Source organism: Xiphophorus hellerii, chromosome 17 (genome assembly GCF_003331165.1).
Source record: "Xiphophorus hellerii strain 12219 chromosome 17, Xiphophorus_hellerii-4.1, whole genome shotgun sequence".
NCBI classification, from domain to species: Eukaryota; Metazoa; Chordata; class Actinopteri; order Cyprinodontiformes; family Poeciliidae; genus Xiphophorus; species Xiphophorus hellerii.
The window spans coordinates 20,840,165-20,861,375 of NC_045688.1; the positions used below are offsets into that span (position 1 = coordinate 20,840,165).

The following is a 21,211-nucleotide window of genomic DNA, read 5'->3' on the forward strand; positions in this document are numbered from 1 at the left end:
CCTCATCAGACCATGTGGACAGTCCACCTTTCACGTCTTCAATATCCGTTTTAATTGAGGTGATTTCTGAGGTGGCGTTGCTGGCTATTTCGGCCCTCACTGCGTTGATGTCAGCTCTGAGAGCGGTGAACTCTTCAGACAGCGCATTCCTCATTTCCTCCCTTATAATTTTGGAGATTTCCCCTCGTATAGAGGTTAGGATATCGGCTCTCAACTCCTCACTCATACTAGGGCTCTTGGGTTGTGGGTCTTCGTCTTCTGGAGTACGCTGCCTCGTGGCTCTGGTGTTAGCCGTTAGCTTTGCCGTGTTACCGTCGTACTTGAATTTTCGAGGTTTATCCGCCATTTCACAAGTAACGTCCACTGGAACGGAATTCTTTATAGTCCAACACCTTTATCAATTCAATTTAGGTCACAATTAGTGAGCAGTTGTGGTTTTTAAAGCGAAAATATTAATAAGCCTGCAGGAGCTCTGAAATATCCGTCTTTACTCCATCTTGGCTCACTAGCGCCCCCTTGAATAAGTATTTTGTCTAATCAAAACATCCCAGAGTGTATCAATTTAGAAAGTTCAATGAAAAACTAAAAATTGTAAAAAAAAAAAAAAAAAAAAAAATTTTTTTAATGCACTCTGCTGGGTTTCCTTAAATCGAAATTTACATATGTAACTATGGTTCTATGAATCCCGGATGACCGCTAGAGGGTGGTGCTGAAAGCACTGAATGTTCCCTTCGTGGATGAGCCGTTCGAGCAGTAATATCAACAGAGTCACACCTGTGACATATCGGATGATCAATCAAAGGCTATATAGCATGACGTCATCCGAAGCTCTGTTCCCTACAGAATCTTCTCGAGAAATGCAAGGATTCTGAGACAGAGAATCTCTGGAGGTCATCCGGGATTCATAGAACCGTTCGTTCTATTTCATCCCTACTGACCGCCAGAGGGTGGTGCTGAAAGCACTGAATGACTAATACCAGCAATGTCACAAGGAATCCTGAGCAAATACCTCACTGAGAAGGCCCAGAGGACCCTTGTAAAAGAACCTGATCCAGAGGATGAGAGGAGGCCACATTCACATTGTAAAAGCTAGTGAACGTGCTCGGAGAAGCCCAGGATGCAGCAGCAAATATAGCTTCCAGTGGAACTCCTCTCAAGGCTGGCCAGGAAGTGGAAACGCTCCTAGTAGAGTGTGCCTTCACGCCGACTGACCGTGGGCGGCGCCCTGCAACGTAGGCATGGCAGATGACATCCACAATCCAATGGGAGAGACGCTGTTTGGATAGAGGACAACCTAATCTAGGGCCCCCATAACACAAGAACAGCTGGTCTGAGCATCTTATAGCAGCAGTGGCTGCAATATATGCCTCCAGTGCCCTCACTGGGCACAGTAATTCAGAACTATCACCAGCTTCCCTTGCCATAGACTGAAAACGCACCAATCTCAATGGTTGGCTACAATGAGAATGAGAAAACACTTTAGGGACAAATGCCGGATTTGGTCACAATCTGAACTCCATCTGAGACGTGATGGGCTGACAGAAAGAGCTTGTAGCTCACTGACCCTCTTAGCTGAGACAATAGTCAACAAAAAAGCAGTCTTACATGACAACCATTTGAGGTCTGCCTGAACCAAAGGCTCAAATGGAGGGTGGCACAGAGCACCGAGGACCAAGGACAGGTCCCAAACAGGTGCTTACGGAACCGTTGGCAGGTGCAGTCTACGAGCGCCACGCAAAAAAAGAGAAACCAGATTATGGCTCCCCACTGTACAGCCATCAATGTCAGCATGACTAGATGATATAGCCGCTACATATACCTTAAGCATCGAAGGAGAACGGCCCTTATCAGAAGAGACTGAAGAAACTCCAAAATAGTGGGTACTGCACAGGTGACTGGATCATCATTACGGGCAGAACACCACCGGGAAAACAGACGCCATCTGTTTTCATATTGCTGACGAGTGGAGAATGCCCTGGCTCTCAAAATAGTGTGCCTGACAGGACCTGAATACCCAGTCAGTTGCTGTTCAAGTCTCCCAGTGACCCCCCCCCAGTCGGAGGCGTTGAGGATCGGGATGCCATATCTGATCCCCCAACAGATATGTTGACAGTAAATCCCTCCTGGTCAGAAGACACCATGGGACACCGTGACACAGACTCCGTAGAAGTGGGAACCATGGCCGTGTCAGCCAATACGGAGCTACCAGCAACATCCTGTGGCTCTCCTCGAGAACACTCTGAAGAGTCGGCCAAATCAGGGAAAGGGGTGGAAAGGCATATCGGAGGACCCTGGGCCAAGGCGTCCTAGTCCAGTGCGCCTCCAGCCCCTGTAAAGGAAAACCATAGGACAATGAGTCCACTCCTCTGTGGCAAACAGGTCGACCTCTGCTTGACCGAAAAGGTCCCGGATCAGGAGGACTATGTCGCTGTGGAGGGACCACTCTCCCGGAGCTGGCGCCTGTCGGGAGAGGGCGCCTGCTACCTGGTTTTGCAGCCCTGGCAAACACACTGCCTGTAGGGTGGATAGGTGAACAGACGCCCATTCCAGGAGATCCTGGGCCTCCTTCAGAAGTCCCAGGTGCTGACCTGGTGCCACCTTGGTGGTTGATGTGGTAGACAACAGAGGTGTTGTCTGACCAAATCAGGATATGTCACCCCACCAGGTCAGGCAAAAAGTGCCTGAGAGCCAAATGCACAGCATGGAACTCCAGCACATTTATATGCTTGGAGCGATCCTGTGGACACCACCGGCCCTGAACCGCCCTGTGTTGCCACACAGCGTCCCATCCCATGGAGCTGGCATCTGTCGTGACCACCTCTCTGCAACACACAACCACCCCCATGAACACACCCCTGGACAAATAGGCCCTTTCTCTCCATGGACTCAGGGTACGAAGACATGGCCGTGTTACCACAAGTTTGCAATGCCCGTGTAGCTTGGTATCCAGGCGCCAGCTGTTAATTCACCTCTGCAAAGGGCACAGTGACAGCAGACCTAAGGGCACAACCTGAGTAACCGATGTTAGTTTGCCCAGCAGCTGCAGGAAGGTGATGTAAGGAAGCTGCCTGCTCAGCCTGAATCAATTCACCAGCTGGAGAATGTCGTCCACCCTCTGGATAGATGGGTAGGCTGTCATGGAGGGAGAATCCAAGAGCACCCCAAGAAAAGTGGATGTCTGTGATGGAATCAGACAGCTCTTCTTCAAGTACACCTTGAGGCCTAACTGGGACACATGAGCGAGCAGGCGACTTGTATCGCGAGATGCATGTTCTCGAGATGGGGCGCAGAGAAGCCAATTGTCGAGGTATGGCAGAACCTTCATGCCGCGGGCCTGCAGAAGAGAGAGGGCTGCCTTCACGCACCGAGTGAACACCCTGGGGGAAAGGGAGAGGCCGAACGGGAGCACACGGAACTGCCAGTGGCGACCCCGATAGGCAAACCTGAGAAAGCGGCGATGTTCCCCCGCAATAGGTACATGAAAGTACGCATCTGTAAGGTCGTTTGATGTAAACCATTCTCCCTTTGTCACAGCCCGAAGAACCTCTGCCGTTGTGAATATGTAAAATGGCCGGACGTTTAAATACTGATTGAGTCCCCTGAGATAAAAAATGGGACGAAATCCGCCTGTCTTTTTTGGCACAAGGAAATATGTTGAACAGTAGCCTCTGGGTTGCTGCAGAGGATCCACTGCCTCGATTGTACCCTTGGCCAGGAGGGCGGAAAGCTCCTGGTCCAGGGCTTGAGCTTTCACCAGGTCGGTGATGACGGTCACCCTGACCCGGTGTGAGATGTGAGGCCGCCGTCAGAACTGTAACCATGGGTCAGAGTGGTAACCACCCATGGATCCACAGCGAGAGCAGCCCAGTAACTGAGCTGCTGATGAGAAAAATATCTGACGGCTGGCCTGGCGGCCTCACTTTCTCTCCCCATGACCCTTACGAGCCCTGGGGGGGCGGAGGCCAAAGTCTGTGGGTGTGCCTGGTTGATTGACGGGCCGGAACATGAAAGTCCCTGCTTGGTCTCTGCATGGTACCGCATGAGGGTAAAACCCACCAGGCCGATCACAACCCAGAGGCGGCCGAATACTGAGGCCAGCCAATGGACGCCTCGGATTATGAGGAGGAGGGAGCATACCTCTGCTGAGGCCTGAAAACTGTTGTCTAGTCTGCCGCGCCTGAACATTTTGTTGCAGCACTTCCAAGGCCCTGTATGGCTGCGGCTGCATGGGCTCTCGACAACTTGCGAGTATTTGAGCAAAATACGCCACCTAAAACGCTACAAACTTTGCATCCACTCAGTAAGTTAGCATATGATCGCCACCGTCTGCTGGAATTACGATCATCAAGTGATTTTGGACTCATAAATACGACTACTCTGGTGTGTTTACGTGACCTCGGAGTGCTATGGAGGCAAGACCCAGCGGCCCACAGCGCAGCGTACTCGCCTAGCAGCACTAGTCGGAGGAGGAGCAAGCGAAGGCGGTGCGACCAGCAGCGGAAGCGCGGCTGTCGAAGTGGACAGCTAAGCTAAACGCTAACCCCCACAGATCGCCGTTTCCGTCCATCTTCCTCTCCAACGTCCGCTCTCTGGACAACAAAATAGACCATCTGCAACTGGAACTGTCTCCAAAGAGAGAGTTGAGGAACTGCTGCGCTCTCATTCTGACGGAGACATGGCTCAACTCGTCCATACCGGACAACGTTGTTAGCCTGGAGGGGCTCGCTACATTCCGCGCAGACAGGAGCAGCGCTCTCAGCGGTAAAACCCGAGGAGGGGGGCTGTGTATTTACATCAACAACAACTGGTGTAAAAATGCCATGAATGTCGCCAGTTACTGCTCCCCGGACATCGAGCTTCTGACTGTTAACTGCAGACCATTCTACCTGCCCAGGGAGTTTACTGTTGTTAGCACCACTGCCGTGTATGTGCCCCCCAGTGCTAACACTAACGAGGCTATGAGTGTTCTCTACCGGACCATCAGTGAGTTGCAATCCTCACACACAGAGGGCATTTTCATCATTGCTGGGGATTTTAACCAGGCCAACATGAAGACTGTTCTCCCTCACTTCAACCAGTATGTGGATTTTCCAACCAGGGGAGTGAATACTCTAGACTTGGCCTACACCAACGTCAAAGAAGCATTCAGAGCAGCCCCCCACCCCCACCTTGGCTCTTCAGACCACCTATCTGTCATGCTAATACCTGCATACAAGCCCCTGCTGATCAGAACAAAACCTACAGTGAAGCAGGTGAGGGTGTGGACTGAGGGGGCCATGGAGGCACTCCAGGACTGTTTTGAGTGCTCTGACTGGGAGATGTTCAAGGCAGCAGCCACTTACAACGACCAGATCAACATCGATGAGTACGCCATGACTGTGTCAGCCTACATCAACAAGTGCACAGAGGACGTCAGCATCACTAAGAACATTATCACCTGGGCCAACCAACAACCCTGGATGACTAAGGAGGTACGGGAAATGCTAAAAGCACGGAACTCAGCCTTCAAGTCTGGCGACAAGGAGGCACTGAGGACAGCGAGAGCCAACTTGAACCATGCTATCAGGTTAGCAAAGCGAACCCACAGTCAGAAAATACAGGAGTTCTTCCACGACACCAGCAACACCAGGAGTATGTGGCAAGGCATACGGGCGATTACAGATTACAATCCATCCTCCTCCCCAGTGGGCGAAGTTGATGCTGACTTTCTCAATGGACTCAATAACTTCTTTGGGAGGTTCGAGGCACTGAACAGTACTCCGGCAAAGAAAACTTCCCCACCAGGAAGAGGAGGCATTTTGCCTGGACACAGTCGATGTGTTGAAGACTCTGAAAAGAGTCAACCCACGGAAGGCCCCAGGCCCTGACAACACACCTGGGCGGGTGTTCAGGGAATGCGCAGGTCAGCTGGCTGGTGTCCTAACAGACATTTTTAACATCTCACTGGACCAAGCCACAGTGCCAGCCTGTCTCAAAACTGCCTCCATCATTCCGGTGCCAAAGAAACCTCAAGTCACCTCTTTCAACGATTACCAGCCTGTGGCACTGACTCCCATCATGATGAAGTGCTTTGAAAGGCTGGTAAAAGAACACATCATCTCCAGACTCCCCTCCACATTAGACCTGTTCCAGTTTGCCTACCGCCGAAACCGCTCCACTGAGGACGCCATCTCCTCCGCCCTACACCTGAGCCTGGCTCACCTGGAGGAGAAGAACACTCATGTGCAGATGTTGTTCCTGGACTTCAGCTCAGTGTTCAACACAATCATCCCACAGCATCTGGCAGGAAAACTGGGACACCTGGGCTTCAGCACCCCCCTGCGCAACTGGCTGCTAGACTTCCTCACCGACCGACCTCAGTCAGTCCGGATCGGACAACACACCTCCGAGGTCATCACCCTCAGCACAGGCTCCCCTCAGGGCTGCGTCCCGAGCCCTCTGCTGTTCACTCTGATGACACACGACTGCGCCCCCAGGTTCGCCACCAATCACATCGTGAAGTTCGTGGACGACACAACGGTGGTGGGCCTCATCAGAGACGACTACAGAGAGGAGGTGGAGCAGCTGGTGGACTGGTGCAGAGACAACAGCCTGATCCTGAACGTTGACAAGACGAAGGAGATGATCGTCGACTTCAGGAAGAACCGGCCCAGCCACGCTCCACTGCTCATCAACAGCTCGGCTGTGGAGGTGGTCAGCAGCACTAAATTCCTGGGGGTGCGTATCACAAAGACCTCACCTGGACTGTGAACACCACATCTCTGGTCAAGAGGGCACATAAACGCTTGTATTTCCTGCAGAGGATGAGAAGAGCACACCTGCCCCCGCCCATCCTCAAGACGTTCTACAGAAGCACCATAGAGAGCATTCTGACCAGCTGCCTCTCTGTGTGGTGTGGAGGCTGCAGCGCCTCCGACTGGAAGAACGTGAGGAGAGTGGTGCGGACAGCAGAGAGGATCATCGGGGCCCCCCTTCCCTCCATTCAGGACATTTCATCCCAGCGCTGCGTGTCCCGAGGCCGAAACATCGTCAGTGACCCCTCACATCCCCACCATGAACTGTTCTCCCTGCTGCCCTCTGGAAAGAGGTTCCGCAGCATCCGGTGCAGGTCCACCAGGTTCCGAAACAGCTTTTTCCCACTTGCCATCAGACTGCTGAACTCTCAACTGGACTGCACTCAAAAACTGGTCTCCACTTCATACCTTGCACATGTACATAGCTAAATAACTTCTATTTTACTGTCATTCCTGCACTTTATATTTTATATTTATATTTTATATTACATTTTATTCTATTCTGGAGTAACCTCATAACATTGGAACCTCAAAACATTGTTCTGAGTCGTATGCAACGAAATTTCGTTCTGTATACACCCTGTGCATGCAAAATGATAATAAAGTCAGTCTAAGTCTAAGTCTAAGAACCAAATAACTCCCCTGGCACCACAGCAACCCTGCGGAGGGTCCTGTGGCATGTTTCAGTCAATGTGGACTGAGCCAGCCAGACCTGTCGGTGAGCCTGGACTAGAAAAGACATCACACGCCCAAGCTGTCTGGTCATCAATGCAAAGGCCTGAAGCGCTGCATCGCTAAAGCCAACAGCTGTATCAACCCCTCTGGTATCCTGAAGGAATGCAGAAAGGGCAAACATGAGGTGCGCCAACAAAATGCCAAGGCGGCCGGCATGTGCTCCGGCATTATACGCTTTACAGAGGAAGCCATCTGTAATACGACATTCAGGCCACGGGCACCGAACATCATCACGCAGGGCTTCATCTGGGGACACAATGAGTGAGGAAACAGCAGGTTTGACTGCAGGCCTGCTGCCAACACCCAACCATCGGTGGAAAGACGTGAAAACGCTCTAGGGTCACTCCAACAAGCACGCAACTCCCTGAGGTACTCCTCTGAAGGGAGTAGGGGCTCGTCTGCGCCTGAAAAAGGCACTGCCAGGAGCGGACTCAACCACTTGCGGGACATCCAGCTGCAGCTGTCTCAAGGCCATATGCATGATGCCTTGCATTGAACTGTCACCAGAGCAACTAGCTGCACTCTGAGACGAAGAGCGTGAGCCAGTCTCCGAAGTGCGAGATGACTGTGCCTCCTCCTCCTCCTCATTCCCAAAGTGAGAGGCAGAGGCAGCCAAAGACAGCACATCCTCCTCCACAGCTAACTCTGGCACAGGTGGAGAAGAGAACCAGTCATGGGAGCATCCACCAGAGGGACTTCATCTCCGACAACTCTGTAGACAATCACTCAACCCTTGTGGAAAGACCCTGGTCAGACTTAGCTCGCCTCTTCTTAGGAGGAGCCACAGAGGTCGTGGCCTCAGTTCTGCGCTTAGAGCGCCTAGGAGTGGCCACCTGCCCAATCAACCAATCAATCAATCAAATTTTATTTGTATAGCACATTTCAGCAGCAAGGCATTTCAAAGTGCTTTACATCATATCAAACACAGAAACACAATGCAACATAGAATCAACAATCAAAACACGACATTAAGTCAGGTTCCATCAATAAATTTGTAATTGATTACGTTTCAAATACAATCCTAAACAGGTGGGTTTTTAGTCGAGTTTGCATCCATACAAGGTTTATCTGTTACACTCCTACTGTGTTATATGGAACAAAATACCTATTGCTATTTTTATTCCCACTCACGCTCACAATCACACAGTTTAATCACACTTTTTTCTCCAAGATGGCGCCCGCACAGCTGGCTGCTTGCAGACGCAGCTCCCGCCGTGTGTGTTAATCTGTGTATATTTGCTGTAACCGATTAAGGATCCGTGCTTAAAGAACCCATAGATCATCAGTTAAGCTTTACACAATGGCTGGATGTGGTTCTGTCACTGTTCTCCGCATTCTTCTGCTACTTTTTCTACTCTTTGTTACGGAAAACCTCGCCGAACGGAGTAGCGGCATTGTTTACTCGCGTGAACAGCTGATTGCGCTGTGTAAGCCTCCGCTGCTGCCCGGAGACAGGCCTGTGGTCCCAGAGGAGTTACGGAGGAGACGCCGGGGCTGCAGGTCTGGAGTTAAACGGAGGGAGAAGAGGAGACGGCACAAACCAGCGGCGATTATTGTGGGGAACGTGAGGTCTTTGGGGAATAAGACGGACGAACTCACGGCGCTGGTTAGGACCCAGAAGGAGTACAGGGAGTGCAGTATCTTCTGCTTCACGGAAACCTGGCTACACTCGCTTATTCCGGACTATAGCGTGGAGGTCCCCGGATTTTCCTTGGTGCGAGGGGACAGGGACTTTTCCAAGAGTCGGAAGAAGAAGGGCGGCGGGATTGCACTTTATGTGAGTGAGAGGTGGTGTAATCCCGGTCATGTTAACGTGAAGGAACAAATTTGTAGCCCGGACATTGAACTTCTGGCTGTGGGAATGCGGCCGTATTATTTACCGAGGGAGTTTATGTCCGCCATTTTGATCGCTGTTTACATTCCCCCATCAGCTGATGCAGCGGTGGCCTGTGACGTCATCAGCTCTACCGCAGCCAAACTCCAGACTCAACACCCGGACGCCTTCATGGTCATCACAGGTGACTTTAACCATGCCTCATTGGACAAAACTCTACACAACTTCCAGCAGTATGTTGACTGTCCCACCAGGGAAAACAAAATGCTGGATCTCCTGTATGCTAATGCCAAAGATGCATACAGCGCCACAGCCCTGCCCCCCCTTGGCAGGTCGGACCACATCTTGGTAAGGATGACTCCCAAGTATGTCCCTCTAGTGAGTAGGCAGCCTGTGCGCATCAGGACGGTGAGGAGGTGGACACAGGAGGCAGCTGAGGCACTGCAGGACTGCTTTGGGTCGACAGACTGGGATGTGCTCTGTGGGCCTCATGGGGAGGACATCGACAACATGTCTGACTGCATCACGGACTACATCAGATTCTGTGAGGACACTGTCATGCCAGCCCGGACCGTGCGCTGCTTCCCCAACAACAAACCCTGGATTACCAGTGACCTGAAGGCACTTCTAAACAAAAAGAAGATGGCTTTCAGGTCTGGAGATAAGGAGGAGCAGACGAGAGTTCAGCGTGAACTCAGAGAGACACTGAGGACATGCAAGGACAACTACAGGAGGAAGCTTGAGTCTAAACTCGAGCAGAACAGTGTGAGAGATGTGTGGAAAGGAATGAAGCACATCACTGGGATGAAGGGGAAGGACACACAGACATCTGGGAGCCTGGATAGAGCAAACCAGTTCAACCAGTTTTTCAACAGGTTTAGCTCACCTCCTGCTACTCCCCTACCACCACCATCCCCCCACACATCCACACTGCCCCAAGTTGTTCAACCCACCTACCGGCATTCTCCTGCACACCACCTCTCCTTCAGCCCCCCATCGCCCCTTCCTCCCCCATCTCCACTGCAGACAACAACACCTACCCCCAGCTAACGGTGACAGTTGGACAGGTGACAGTGACAAGTTAAGAGACAGTTGGAGCGATTACACCAGGGGAAGGCTGCAGGACCTGATAGCATTACACCACGGATCCTGAAAACCTGCTCTGGCCAGCTGTCCCCTGTACTGGCACACATGTACAACCTGAGCTTGAGGCTGGAGAGAGTCCCGCTGCGGTGGAAGACATCACATGTGGTTCCTGTTCCCAAGAAGCCAAGGACATCCGACCCAGAAGACTACAGACCAGTTGCTCTCACATCTCATGTGATGAAGGTCATGGAGAGACTGGTCCTGGCCCAGCTGAGGCCTCGGGTGAGGACGTTTCTAGACCCCCTGCAATTTGCCTACCAGCCCCACTTAGGAGTTGACGATGCCATCATCTTCCTGCTGCAACGAGCACTTTCGCACCTGGATGGTGGAGGAGACACTGTGAGAATCACATTCTTTGATTTCTCCAGTGCCTTCAACACCATCCAGCCTCTGCTACTGGGTGAGAAGCTGCGGAGGATGGGTGTCAACGACTCAGTGATCTCCTGGGTTACTGACTACTTGACAGGCAGGCCACAGTTTGTCCGTCTGGGCAGTGTCCTGTCTGATGTGGTGGTCAGTGACGTAGGAGCTCCACAGGGAACTGTGCTTTTTCCCTTTGTCTTCACCTTGTACACCACTGATTTCCAGTACAACTCTGAGTCATGACTCAGAGTTGTACTGAGTTGTACTCAGAGTTGTCTGAATGTCACCTACAGAAGTTTTCTGATGACTCAGCGGTTGTCGGGTGTATAGGGGATGGAGGGGAGGGGGAGTACAGGACACTGGTGGACAGCTTTGTGGAGTGGTCTGAGCAGAATCACCTGAGGCTCAACATTAGTAAGACCAGAGAGATGGTGATTGACTTCAGAAGGAAGAAGATACCTTCACGGCCACTGAAGATCAAAGGGGAAGTGGTGGAGGAGGTGGAGGATTACAAATACCTGGGAGTTGTAATCGGCAACAGACTGGACTGGGCATCTAACACTGACGCTGTGTGCAAGAAGGGGATGAGCAGACTCTATTTTTTAAGGAAGCTGAGATCCTTCAATGTGTGCAGCAAGATGTTGGAGACCTTTTATCACAGTGTTGTTGCCGGTGCCATCTTCTTTGCTGCTGTGTGTTGGGGAAGCAGCATCAGAGCCAGCGACTCTAATAGATTGGACAAAATCATCAGGAAAGCTGGCTCTGTACTGGGACTAAGGCTGGAGTCCCTGGAAACTGTGGTGGAGAGGAGGACACTGAAGAAGGTTCTGTCTATTATGGACAATAAACAGCACCCTCTCCACCACATAGTGGACAGACAGCGGAGCACCTTCTCACATAGACTGCTCCAGCTCCGCTGCCGTAGGGACAGATACAGGAAATCCTTCCTGCCACATGCCATCTCACTGTACAATAAAAGCTAAATCATTGTTCTGCACTAATCAGTCCAATTTTGCACAACTGCACTGTGGCACACTTGCTGTACATATATTTAAATATACATATCTGCATTTTTTGAATCTTTGCAAGGACTGCTCTAAGTTGCTTTTTATATTAACAGCATTTCATATTTTTACAATTCATAGCATTTTATATTTTATTTTTATTTTTTATTTTATCTACAACTACTACTCAGTGGTAGTTGTTATTGTGTCTTGTCTCTATGCTGTAACTGCGAAGTAATTTCCCTGCTGGGATGAATAAAGTACTTCTATTCTATTCTATTTAAAACGATGTAGACAGCATTTTAATGGACTTCTGGCACAAGGCTCCATACACCTCTTAGGGTAACCCTAACCCGAATTTTGAGCAGGGACTCCGCCGTCCCTCACGGATTTTTGTGCAATTCTATGGTACCTGTTAGTGTCTAGAATTTGCAGGGTTTCCATTACGCGCAATGACCCTCAGTCACTCGACGTTTTTCTTCCAGCACGGGGCTCCGTACACCTCTTTCACAGAATTTCCAGAAGGTGGAAGGTCATTTCCACACTCGGGGAGTAACTTGGCCAGTCGAGCCACTTTCACTGCATGGGGCATGTAGCTGCAGTTCATGCAGGGATTGTCTGATCATGCCCGAGGCAGGCAGGGCACAGTTCGTGACCATCACCTGCCTGAAGCACAGCCCTGCAATCCGCACAACGGTGGGAGCTATTCATGTCCAAAACTGAAGCAAGGTCCACCACAGGCAGACAGAGCAGACTACAATTGGGAGAGGGGGTGAAGAACACTACCGTCACCAATCACAATAAAAGAGCAACAAAGGGGCTGACACCGTCAGCTATGTCCAGAATAAAGGACGAAAAAATAAAACTGGGAGAGGGGGCAAAAACGCTGCCATCAACAATTAAATAAACACGGAGAGGCAACACGTAGCCCATCCCAGAACTCCGAACAGGAGGCTTGCTAAAACTGGGAGAGGGGGCGAGACGCTACCGTCACCAATTAAAGAAAAACCAGCGGACCAACGACAGGCAGACGCGGTCCAGCTACGTCCAGAATAGGACGAAAAAACAGATTAAAAATGGGAGAGGGGGCGTGAACGCTGCTGTCACCAATCACAGCAAAAAAAGCCGGGGAGAAGAAAAAAGGGGCTGATGCCGTCAGCCACGTCTGGACAGGATGAAAATCCAAATAAAACTAGGAGAGGGAGCAAAAAAGGTTCCCGTCACCAATCAAAGTAATAACAAACCACTTATAAGGTCGGTTAAAATTGGGAGAGGGGGCGAGATCCTATCGTCACCAATTAAAGCGAAACGTCAAACTTAGAAAGGCTAACACCGCTAGCTAAGCTATAACGTGTACAAACACAGTGGTTATAAGCTGCGAGTTGGGAAAGGAGGCGTAACCGCTGTCATCTCCAACAAACAGTACCTTGAACGAAGATCTGTCGCAGCCATAGGAGGGCGATACACCGCTACTCTGGCCAACAGGCAGTCGGCGTCCAACGACGGTGAAAAGATCCAGAAATCCAAAAGGCTGATGCCATACAAAGCAAACTGCACGCGAGAAGAAAAGAGGAGCAGAGCTTTGGATGACGTCATGCTTTATAGCCTCTGATTGATCATCCGATATGTCACAGGTGTGACTGTTGATATTATTGTTCGAACGGCACATGCGCGAAGGGAACATTCAGTGCTTTCAGCACCACCCTCTGGCGATCAGTAGGGATGAAATAGCAAGAAACTTTTTAAAATACTTTGACTAATTAGTTGAGCTTACTGTACTGTTTGATAACTAGGATGTGTGTGATTGAATTGAAGTGATTTTTGTCAAGTGCCTTGAGACAACATTTGCACAACAATAGGGGCCATAGAATCAGAGTTTTATGGGCAGATGGATGGAGCCAAATACAGGGCAACGTAAGAAAACTTGGGAGTCTAAAATAAACTTGAGACTGGGGAAGAGCTGTTTTGCAAAGAAGAATAGAGAAACTTTCAACAACTAGAAGTCCAAAGATGGTAGAGACAATCCTTAAAGACTAGCAGCTGGAATTGCAGCAAACGGTGGTTCCATAAAGTTCTGACTCAGGGAGCCTGAATATTTTTGCACATCACACTTTTCAGTTTATTTGTATTAAGTGCTTTGAATCATGTGTAATTTTTCTTTCTACCTCACAACTGTATTCCACTTTGTGTTCTTTCACATTAAATTCCAATATATTTGTTTGCAGTTGTAATGTGACCAAATGTGGAACATTTCAAGTGGCATGCAAGCCACTTTATTTATCAAAGCTTCATTTCACATTGTAAAATATTCATTATAAATAGTGTACACTGTACAGTGTGCAATAACTTGTACAAGATAAAAAAAAGTTCTTATAAACTTGAATTGCGTTATTCATGCCTGAGCAGAAACATGTCTACTCTCTTACTTCAAATGGCTTCATTATATAAACGTATTACCAGTAAAGAATGTGTATTTTTCTGTTTACTTGTAACTTATAAATCATTATTCACATTGAATGCTAGAGGGTGGATCAGTGTCCCACCCTCTAGCATTCCTCTGTAAGTACACCTTTACACGGTTGCTGTTACTTCACATACTGAACAACTGACAGAGGAAATAAATCCTTTATGAGCGCTCTGCTGTTTTCACACTGCCGTGTTGTCAGCTGGTGAAACCTGTCTGGTCTGTAATGTTCAGCACATCTTCTGCCAACCTTTTGGTTGGAATTTTAAAAAAAAATCTGCAACAAGATTCATCAGGAGCAACATGTAAGCAGACAAAAAGCTTACATGTTGAATTCTGTGAATTCTTTCCTAATCCTGCAGGACACTAGTAAGATTTCAAGCTAGGAGTGTGTACTGTTTTCAAACTTTTAGCCATTTTATTTATAAAGAACACTTAAATTTGATAACGTGGCATCACATGCAAGAAATCTTCTGCTGAGAACACTGCAGTTTAACAGTTTGCTAAATCCATATGAACCTTGAGAGGTGCACTTGTAGTCCCCACCAGTGCAGAGCTTGACCAACAATGGCAACAGGTGGCTCTAAGCACATCTGGACAGACAGTCAGGTAAAGATTTTCAGACAATAGCAAGTAGGCTATTTCCAGGAAAGAGAAAATAAAGAATATCCTGAAATTCTACATGAAATGCAAATATAAACATCAAAACATTGGTGCAGATTATTTTCTCCTTTAGGGATTTAAAAATCCTTTATCCTAAAAAGGAAATGTGAATTCTTTCATTTGCACAGTTAATTTCCCATTCCTCTCTGCCAAATGTAAACCCTACGAAGGCTCATTTCATAAACATACAGTAGCAACTTTGGACTTAGAAATGAATTTACTGAGAAGCTCATTTGAACTTGTATTTGTGGAATTCAACCAGTCTGTGTCTGCAGGGGTCAGTGCAAGTTCCAAAAACAACTCAACAATTCTGCGAAACAGCATCAAAGTTACGCAGGTGCAGGAAAATATGTCACAGATGTCTATAGTGAATGAACTATTATAATATTCTTAGTCTATAAATGTGAATGCTATAAAAAACATTAAGACGAGCAATATTACTTCAAAGTCAGACATTGGCATTGTCTTGTGAAAAACATTGATCAAGCACAGAACATGAGAAGCTAAAGAAAATGTGTTCGAAAACACATTTTGTTTCCCACAAGTCTGGTAAGAAGAGAAGTAGAAATTCTTACATCCAACACCATCAGTTTTAACCTTATTGCTGAATAAATAAATAAAGAGAGCAGATTGTGTTAAAGGAGAACTGGAGCAGGAAGAAGTCATTTTATATATATATATATATATATATATATATATATATATATATATATACAGTAGATAGATAGATAGATAGATAGATAGATAGATAGATAGATAGATAGATAGATCTTTATTGTCATTGTCACAAGAACAACAAAATTTAAAAGGTGCCATCAGTCAGTGCATATGCTTAAACAAAAAATAACTGTCTCACAATTCACACACAATGTAAGAAATAACAAATAACTGGTAAAAAAAAAAAAAAAACCCAGCCATATTCTCACATACATCATTCATGATGATTAATGGTTGTTTTTGATTGCATTTAGTTTTGTTATTGCTATCGGGTAGAAACTGTCTCTGAGACGGTTGGTTCTTGTTCTGGTTGCTCTGTATCTTCTGCCTGAAGGCAGCAGTGTGAACAGAGAATGTTCGGGGTGAGAAGTGTCCTTTGTGATGTGTTGTGCTTTTCTTAGACAGCGGTCGCTGTGCAAGTCCTCCAGTGAGGGGAGAGGGCAGCCAATGATTTTTTGGGCTGTATTCACAACCCTTTGGAGAGCTTTCCTTTGAGCCGTAGTGCTGCTGTTATACCATACACAGATACAGTAAGTCAGTATGCTCTCTATGGAGCACTTGTAGAAGGACACCAGCAGCTTCTCCTTGATGTTGTTCCTCCTGAGAACCCTCAGGAAGTAGTCTTTGCTGGGCCTTTTTTATCAGCTCGAAGGTGTTCATGTTCCATGTGAGGCCCTGCTCAATGTGGACCCCCAGGAAACGGAAATCAGCTACCCTCTCCACACATTTTCCCCCAACGGTTAGTGGTGTAATGTCCGTTTTATTCCTCCTGTAATCTATTATGAGTTCTTTTGTCTTTGAGTTGTTGAGGAGCAGATTGTTCTCCCTGCACCACACTAACAGCCGCTCCACCTCCCCCCTGTAGGCGGACTCGTCGCCTCCTGAGATGAGCCCCACCACTGTGGTGTCGTCAGCAAACTTGATGATGGTGTTGCTGTGGTGGGCAGAGGTGCAGTCGTATGTGTACAGACAATAGAGCAGGGGGCTCAGCACACAGCCCTGTGGAGAGTCAGTACTAAGGCTGAGGGCAGTGGATGTATGTTTTCCCACCCTAACTCTCTGCTGTCGGTTGGTCAGGAAGCTCAGAATCCACATGCAGGTGGAGTGAGGGAGGCCCAGGTCCCCCAATTTGTCCACCAGTCTGTGGGGGAGGATGGTATTAAAAGCAGAGCTGTAGTCTACAAAGAGCATCCGCACATAGCTCCCCTGCTGCTCCAGATGTGACAGAGCAGCATGGAGGGCTGTGATCACAGCGTCCTCTGTGCATCTGTTGGCTCTGTAGGTGAACTGGTGGGGGTCAAAGCCAGGAGGGAGAAGTGCTGTGATGTGACCCCTGACCAGTTTTTCAAAACACTTCGTCACCACAGGGGTTAGTGCCACTGGCCGGTAGTCGTTGAGGCAAGAGATGTGAGGTTTCTTGGGTATGGGGACTATGGTGGAAGATTTCAGGCAGGATGGGACTGTAGACAGGGCTAGGGACTGGTTGAAGATCCTGGTGAAGACTCCAGCCAGCTGATCGGCGAAGTCTTTCAGGACACGTCCAGGGACACCATCAGGTCCAGCAGCCTTCCTTGGCTTCCTTGCCGCACGAGGTGAGGCAGTGTGCGCCTCACCTCGTGCTCCTCTACAACGAGGAGTGTGGTGTTGTGGGTCGCTTGGTGTAGTGTGGCTGCTTCTGTTGGCTTCACCTCAAAGCGGGCAAAGAAGAGGTTCAGCTCCTCTGCCAGCGTGGCGTCGCCTTCCGCAGCTGCGAGGTTGGTCCTGTAGTTGGTGAGATGCTGGATTCCCTGCCACACCTGCCTGCTGTTGTTGCTGTCAAGGTAGCCCTCTATCCTCCTCCTGTAGTCAGACTTAGCCATTCTGATGCCGCTCTTCAAGTTAGCTCGGGCTGTACTGTAGACGGTCCTGTCCCCAGACCTGAAGGCGGTATTCCTGGTCTTTAGCAGTCGCTGGACCTCCTGAGTCATCCAGGGCTTCTGGTTTGGGAAGACCCGGATGTGTTTATCCACAGCTACAGTGTCAATACAGTTCTTGATGTAGCACAGTACACTGTCTGTAAAAACCTCCAGGTCCTGATGTTCAAAAACATCCCAGTTTGTCCTGTCGAAACAGTCCTGCAGCTGCTGTGTCGCATCCTCAGGCCAGGATTTGATGGTTTTGGTGATGGTTGGAGCAGTTTTCCTGAGGGGGGCATAAGCAGGAATTAAATGCAGGGACAGGTGATCGGACTGACCAAGGTGAGGAAGTGGTCTAGCCCTGTAGCCTAGCTTGATGTTGGAGTAGACTTTGTCCAGAGTGTTAGCCTCTCTTGTAGCACACTTTACATGCTGGTGGAATTTGGGGAGCGCCATCTTCAAGTCTGCATGGTTGAAGTCCCCCGCTATGATGTGCACAGCATCTGGATAGATGCTCTGCAGATGGCTAATGCTGCCATGCAAAAGTCCAATAGCTGTTTTAGCATTAGCATCCGGTGGTATGTAAACAGCGGTTACCATGACTACGGTGAACTCTCTGGGGAGGTATATTGGTCTGCATCTAACAGTCACATACTCCAGGTCTGGGGAGCAATGGCTGATGACAGTCGCTGTGTTAGTACACCAGGTGTTGTTCACGTACACACAGAGCCCTCCTCCTCTGCTCTTACCGGAGTCTTTCGTTCTGTCATGGTGCTGTACTGTGTAGCCTGCTATCTCGATGGCAGAGTCCGCTACGTCTGGATGCAGCCAGGTCTCCGTGATCAGAAGAATACAGCTGTCCTTCACTGCACTGTGAGATGCAGCCTGTAGTCTCAGTTCATCCATCTTGTTTGCAAGGGATCTGGCGTTCTGAGCGAAACAGGCTGGGGAGCGGTGGTTTGTGTGGTTGCCTCCGTAGCCTAGCTAGCACGCCGGCCCTGCAGCCCCGCTTCTGCCTTCTCTCTCTACGCCGCCAATGCTTCCTCCCTGCTGTGATGGTAATCCACGGCGCGCCGGGGCTCCTCGCCATGTCCCCCGGAATATTGAACAAGCGTTGAAAATCAGCTGTAACATCTCGTTCGTAGCGGGCACCGATCGTCAGGAGATCGTCCCGACTGTATATTTTGTTTGTCCGACATGACGAGTACGGAACACAAATCAACACGTACACAAACAGCCAAACATAGCACCGACCGAGAGAGCAATGAGCCGCTGCAACTGCGTGCGCCGCCATCTTGGAAAATGAAGCATGAAGCATCTTTCACCCCCTGGTAGAAGTATTATCTTCAGTTATCAGATTCAATATTTCTCTGTATATGTAGGTGATTTTAAATTACTTCTAAATCCATCATTGACACAATTAGCTAAGAGTAGAGAAGGACTCACTTGGAAAAACTTATGATATAGAGACTTTTTAAGCAAAATTTAGAATAGCATCAAATGCAAAGCAGCTGATTTTGTTACACAAAAAGATAGAGACAGGTTTGACTCAACAAAGCACTGGAGCATCTGCAAGTGCATTCTTCTAAGAGGGCAATGAACCTACCAATGAACCTAAAAGTTTTCAGAAATAAAAATCTCATTCAAGTCCAGATTAATTCAATCTGATCTCCTCTCTCATCATGTTGAACTAACCCAGGCAGAACTCTTCTAACAAATCCAGCTGTGTAATTTGTTGCATTACTTTGTTAAAGTAATTGAAATAGTTTCACTGCTATCACATTTTAAATAGAGTAAATTATAACTGTAACCACTTATATTTTTTAAAGTAACCTGCCTAACCCTTCTGATTCCTTGGTTCATGAGTGTCCTAATGAAATCAGCACAAAATCAGCAGTTTATGTTTCTTTAAAAAAACTTTACATTTTGTGAAATCCTGCCATAAAAAGTAAACGTCATTATCTACTCTTGATTTTATTGTTCATAAAAAGAAAGTGTTTCTGCAGCTGGATGGGATGTGTTGAACTGGCAGCTGCAGCTGTGTTATGACAACCAGCTTCACTGAAACTGAGACTAAAGTGGGAAAGTTCTGGGGGGAAGTGAAAGCTGAACAGTGACAGTTTGATCAAATCTGTGGCCATGAAGTGATTTAGTTAAGACCATAAGCTCAATCAGAGGCTTGCTGTGTCTAACCAACAATCTGACATCAGGAGGCGGGGCGCAGCTGGTGGCTGGATGGGAAGAAATGGAAAAAACCCCTTTTCATCCCACAAAGGCAAAACTAGTTTAGGAATACCGTTAAGCTGGTCTATAATGTATAAAACAATAATACAAACTGCACTCGGAGTTCTTTCCTGAGGTTAACGTTTCCACTTCGCAGTTCCACCATAAGCGATGTGAGCCCTTCTGAATATCAGTATCATAAAAACGGTAAAAAATAAATAAATAAATAAATAAATAAATAAATAAATAAATAAATAAATACAAGAGGCAGGTGGTTGACTCTGACACGGAGAACAAGGCTTACCCTTCCGGAGGAGCGGCTTCTGTTGGAGGCCACGACAGGCGGCAGCTCCTCGTCGCTGGAGAACGCATCCAGAACTACGGCCGCGACATTCCTCTCGTTCTGGACCGTCAGGTTCTTTAGATAAAGCTGCACATACACGTCCTTGGTCGGGTTGCCGCTCGGAAGTTCCACATTGTGAGCAACAAGCTCGCTCTTTAGCTTGTCTTTGGTGAGCACAGACGGGTCGTCCAGGTACTCCGGCATGTCGAACTTAAGATGAAGGCAGAGGAGCCACAGAGCCTGGGTAAATTAGCTTAGCGACGGTACCGAAAGCAGAGCGACCAAGACGCGTACGGCTGCAACCTGGAGGCTCTAGTGCCATAGCTCTAGGCTGGAGAACGTAAACCACGCCCCCTTCTGATCTTACTTTTCAAAATAAAACTCACATCACATAACCTCCTATTCTTTTCCCCTGGTGACCAAATGGCTGGTTTTAATTGTTTCTGAAATCAGAGTAGTATGGTCTCTCTCTCTCTCTCTCTCTCTCTCTCTCTCTCTCTCTCTCTCTCTCTCTCTCTCTCTCTCTCTCTCAAGCAAGTTTGAGAAATCCTTCAATTTCCCTTGGGAGAGATATCTAAAAGAGATAAACTTAAACATTCCTCTGTATATATACACATTCTCAACATAATATATTTCGAATTAAGCACGTGCTTAATTTGAAATATTTACAGTTGCAGTAAAATATTGAGCAGAAATTTTTCAGGCTCAAATTGTCATAAAAGGAACTTTGGCGACATCTTGTGGCCATATTACGACACGGAATATATGCAAATAGTCGTTTATTTCCTGCTGAAATCTTCGTTCTCTGCCACCTAAAGCTCCTCTAATCTTGAGGAGTTGATGGCCTAACTTCGTCGTATCACATCGCCTTTGCAGAAGAACTGTCCCCCTTCCTTCAGGATGCATTCTCAGTCAGAATGTATTGATAATCAAAGGACATTGACACAAACTGCTTATTCTGCCAGCTTTATGAAGAAGATCTGACATTTATTCTGGTCCCGTCTCATGTATTTTCTGGAAAGACATTTGC

General features: G+C 48.2%; 1 protein-coding gene across 2 annotated transcripts in view; it reads right to left on the reverse strand.

The window, feature by feature from the left end:
* tmpoa (thymopoietin a) overlaps positions 1-20,527 on the reverse strand; it is a 37,815-nt gene extending 17,288 nt beyond the window's left edge. Inside the window, exon 1 of one of the 2 annotated variants that reach the window (XM_032588969.1) lies at positions 20,143-20,527. In XM_032588969.1, coding sequence (XP_032444860.1) covers positions 20,143-20,385 — 243 coding nt within the window. In that variant the 5' untranslated portion in view covers positions 20,386-20,527. The remainder of the gene's footprint in view (positions 1-20,142) is intronic. The other variant, XM_032588968.1, reaches the window with a different exon arrangement.
* Positions 20,528-21,211: the final 684 nt, after the last annotated feature.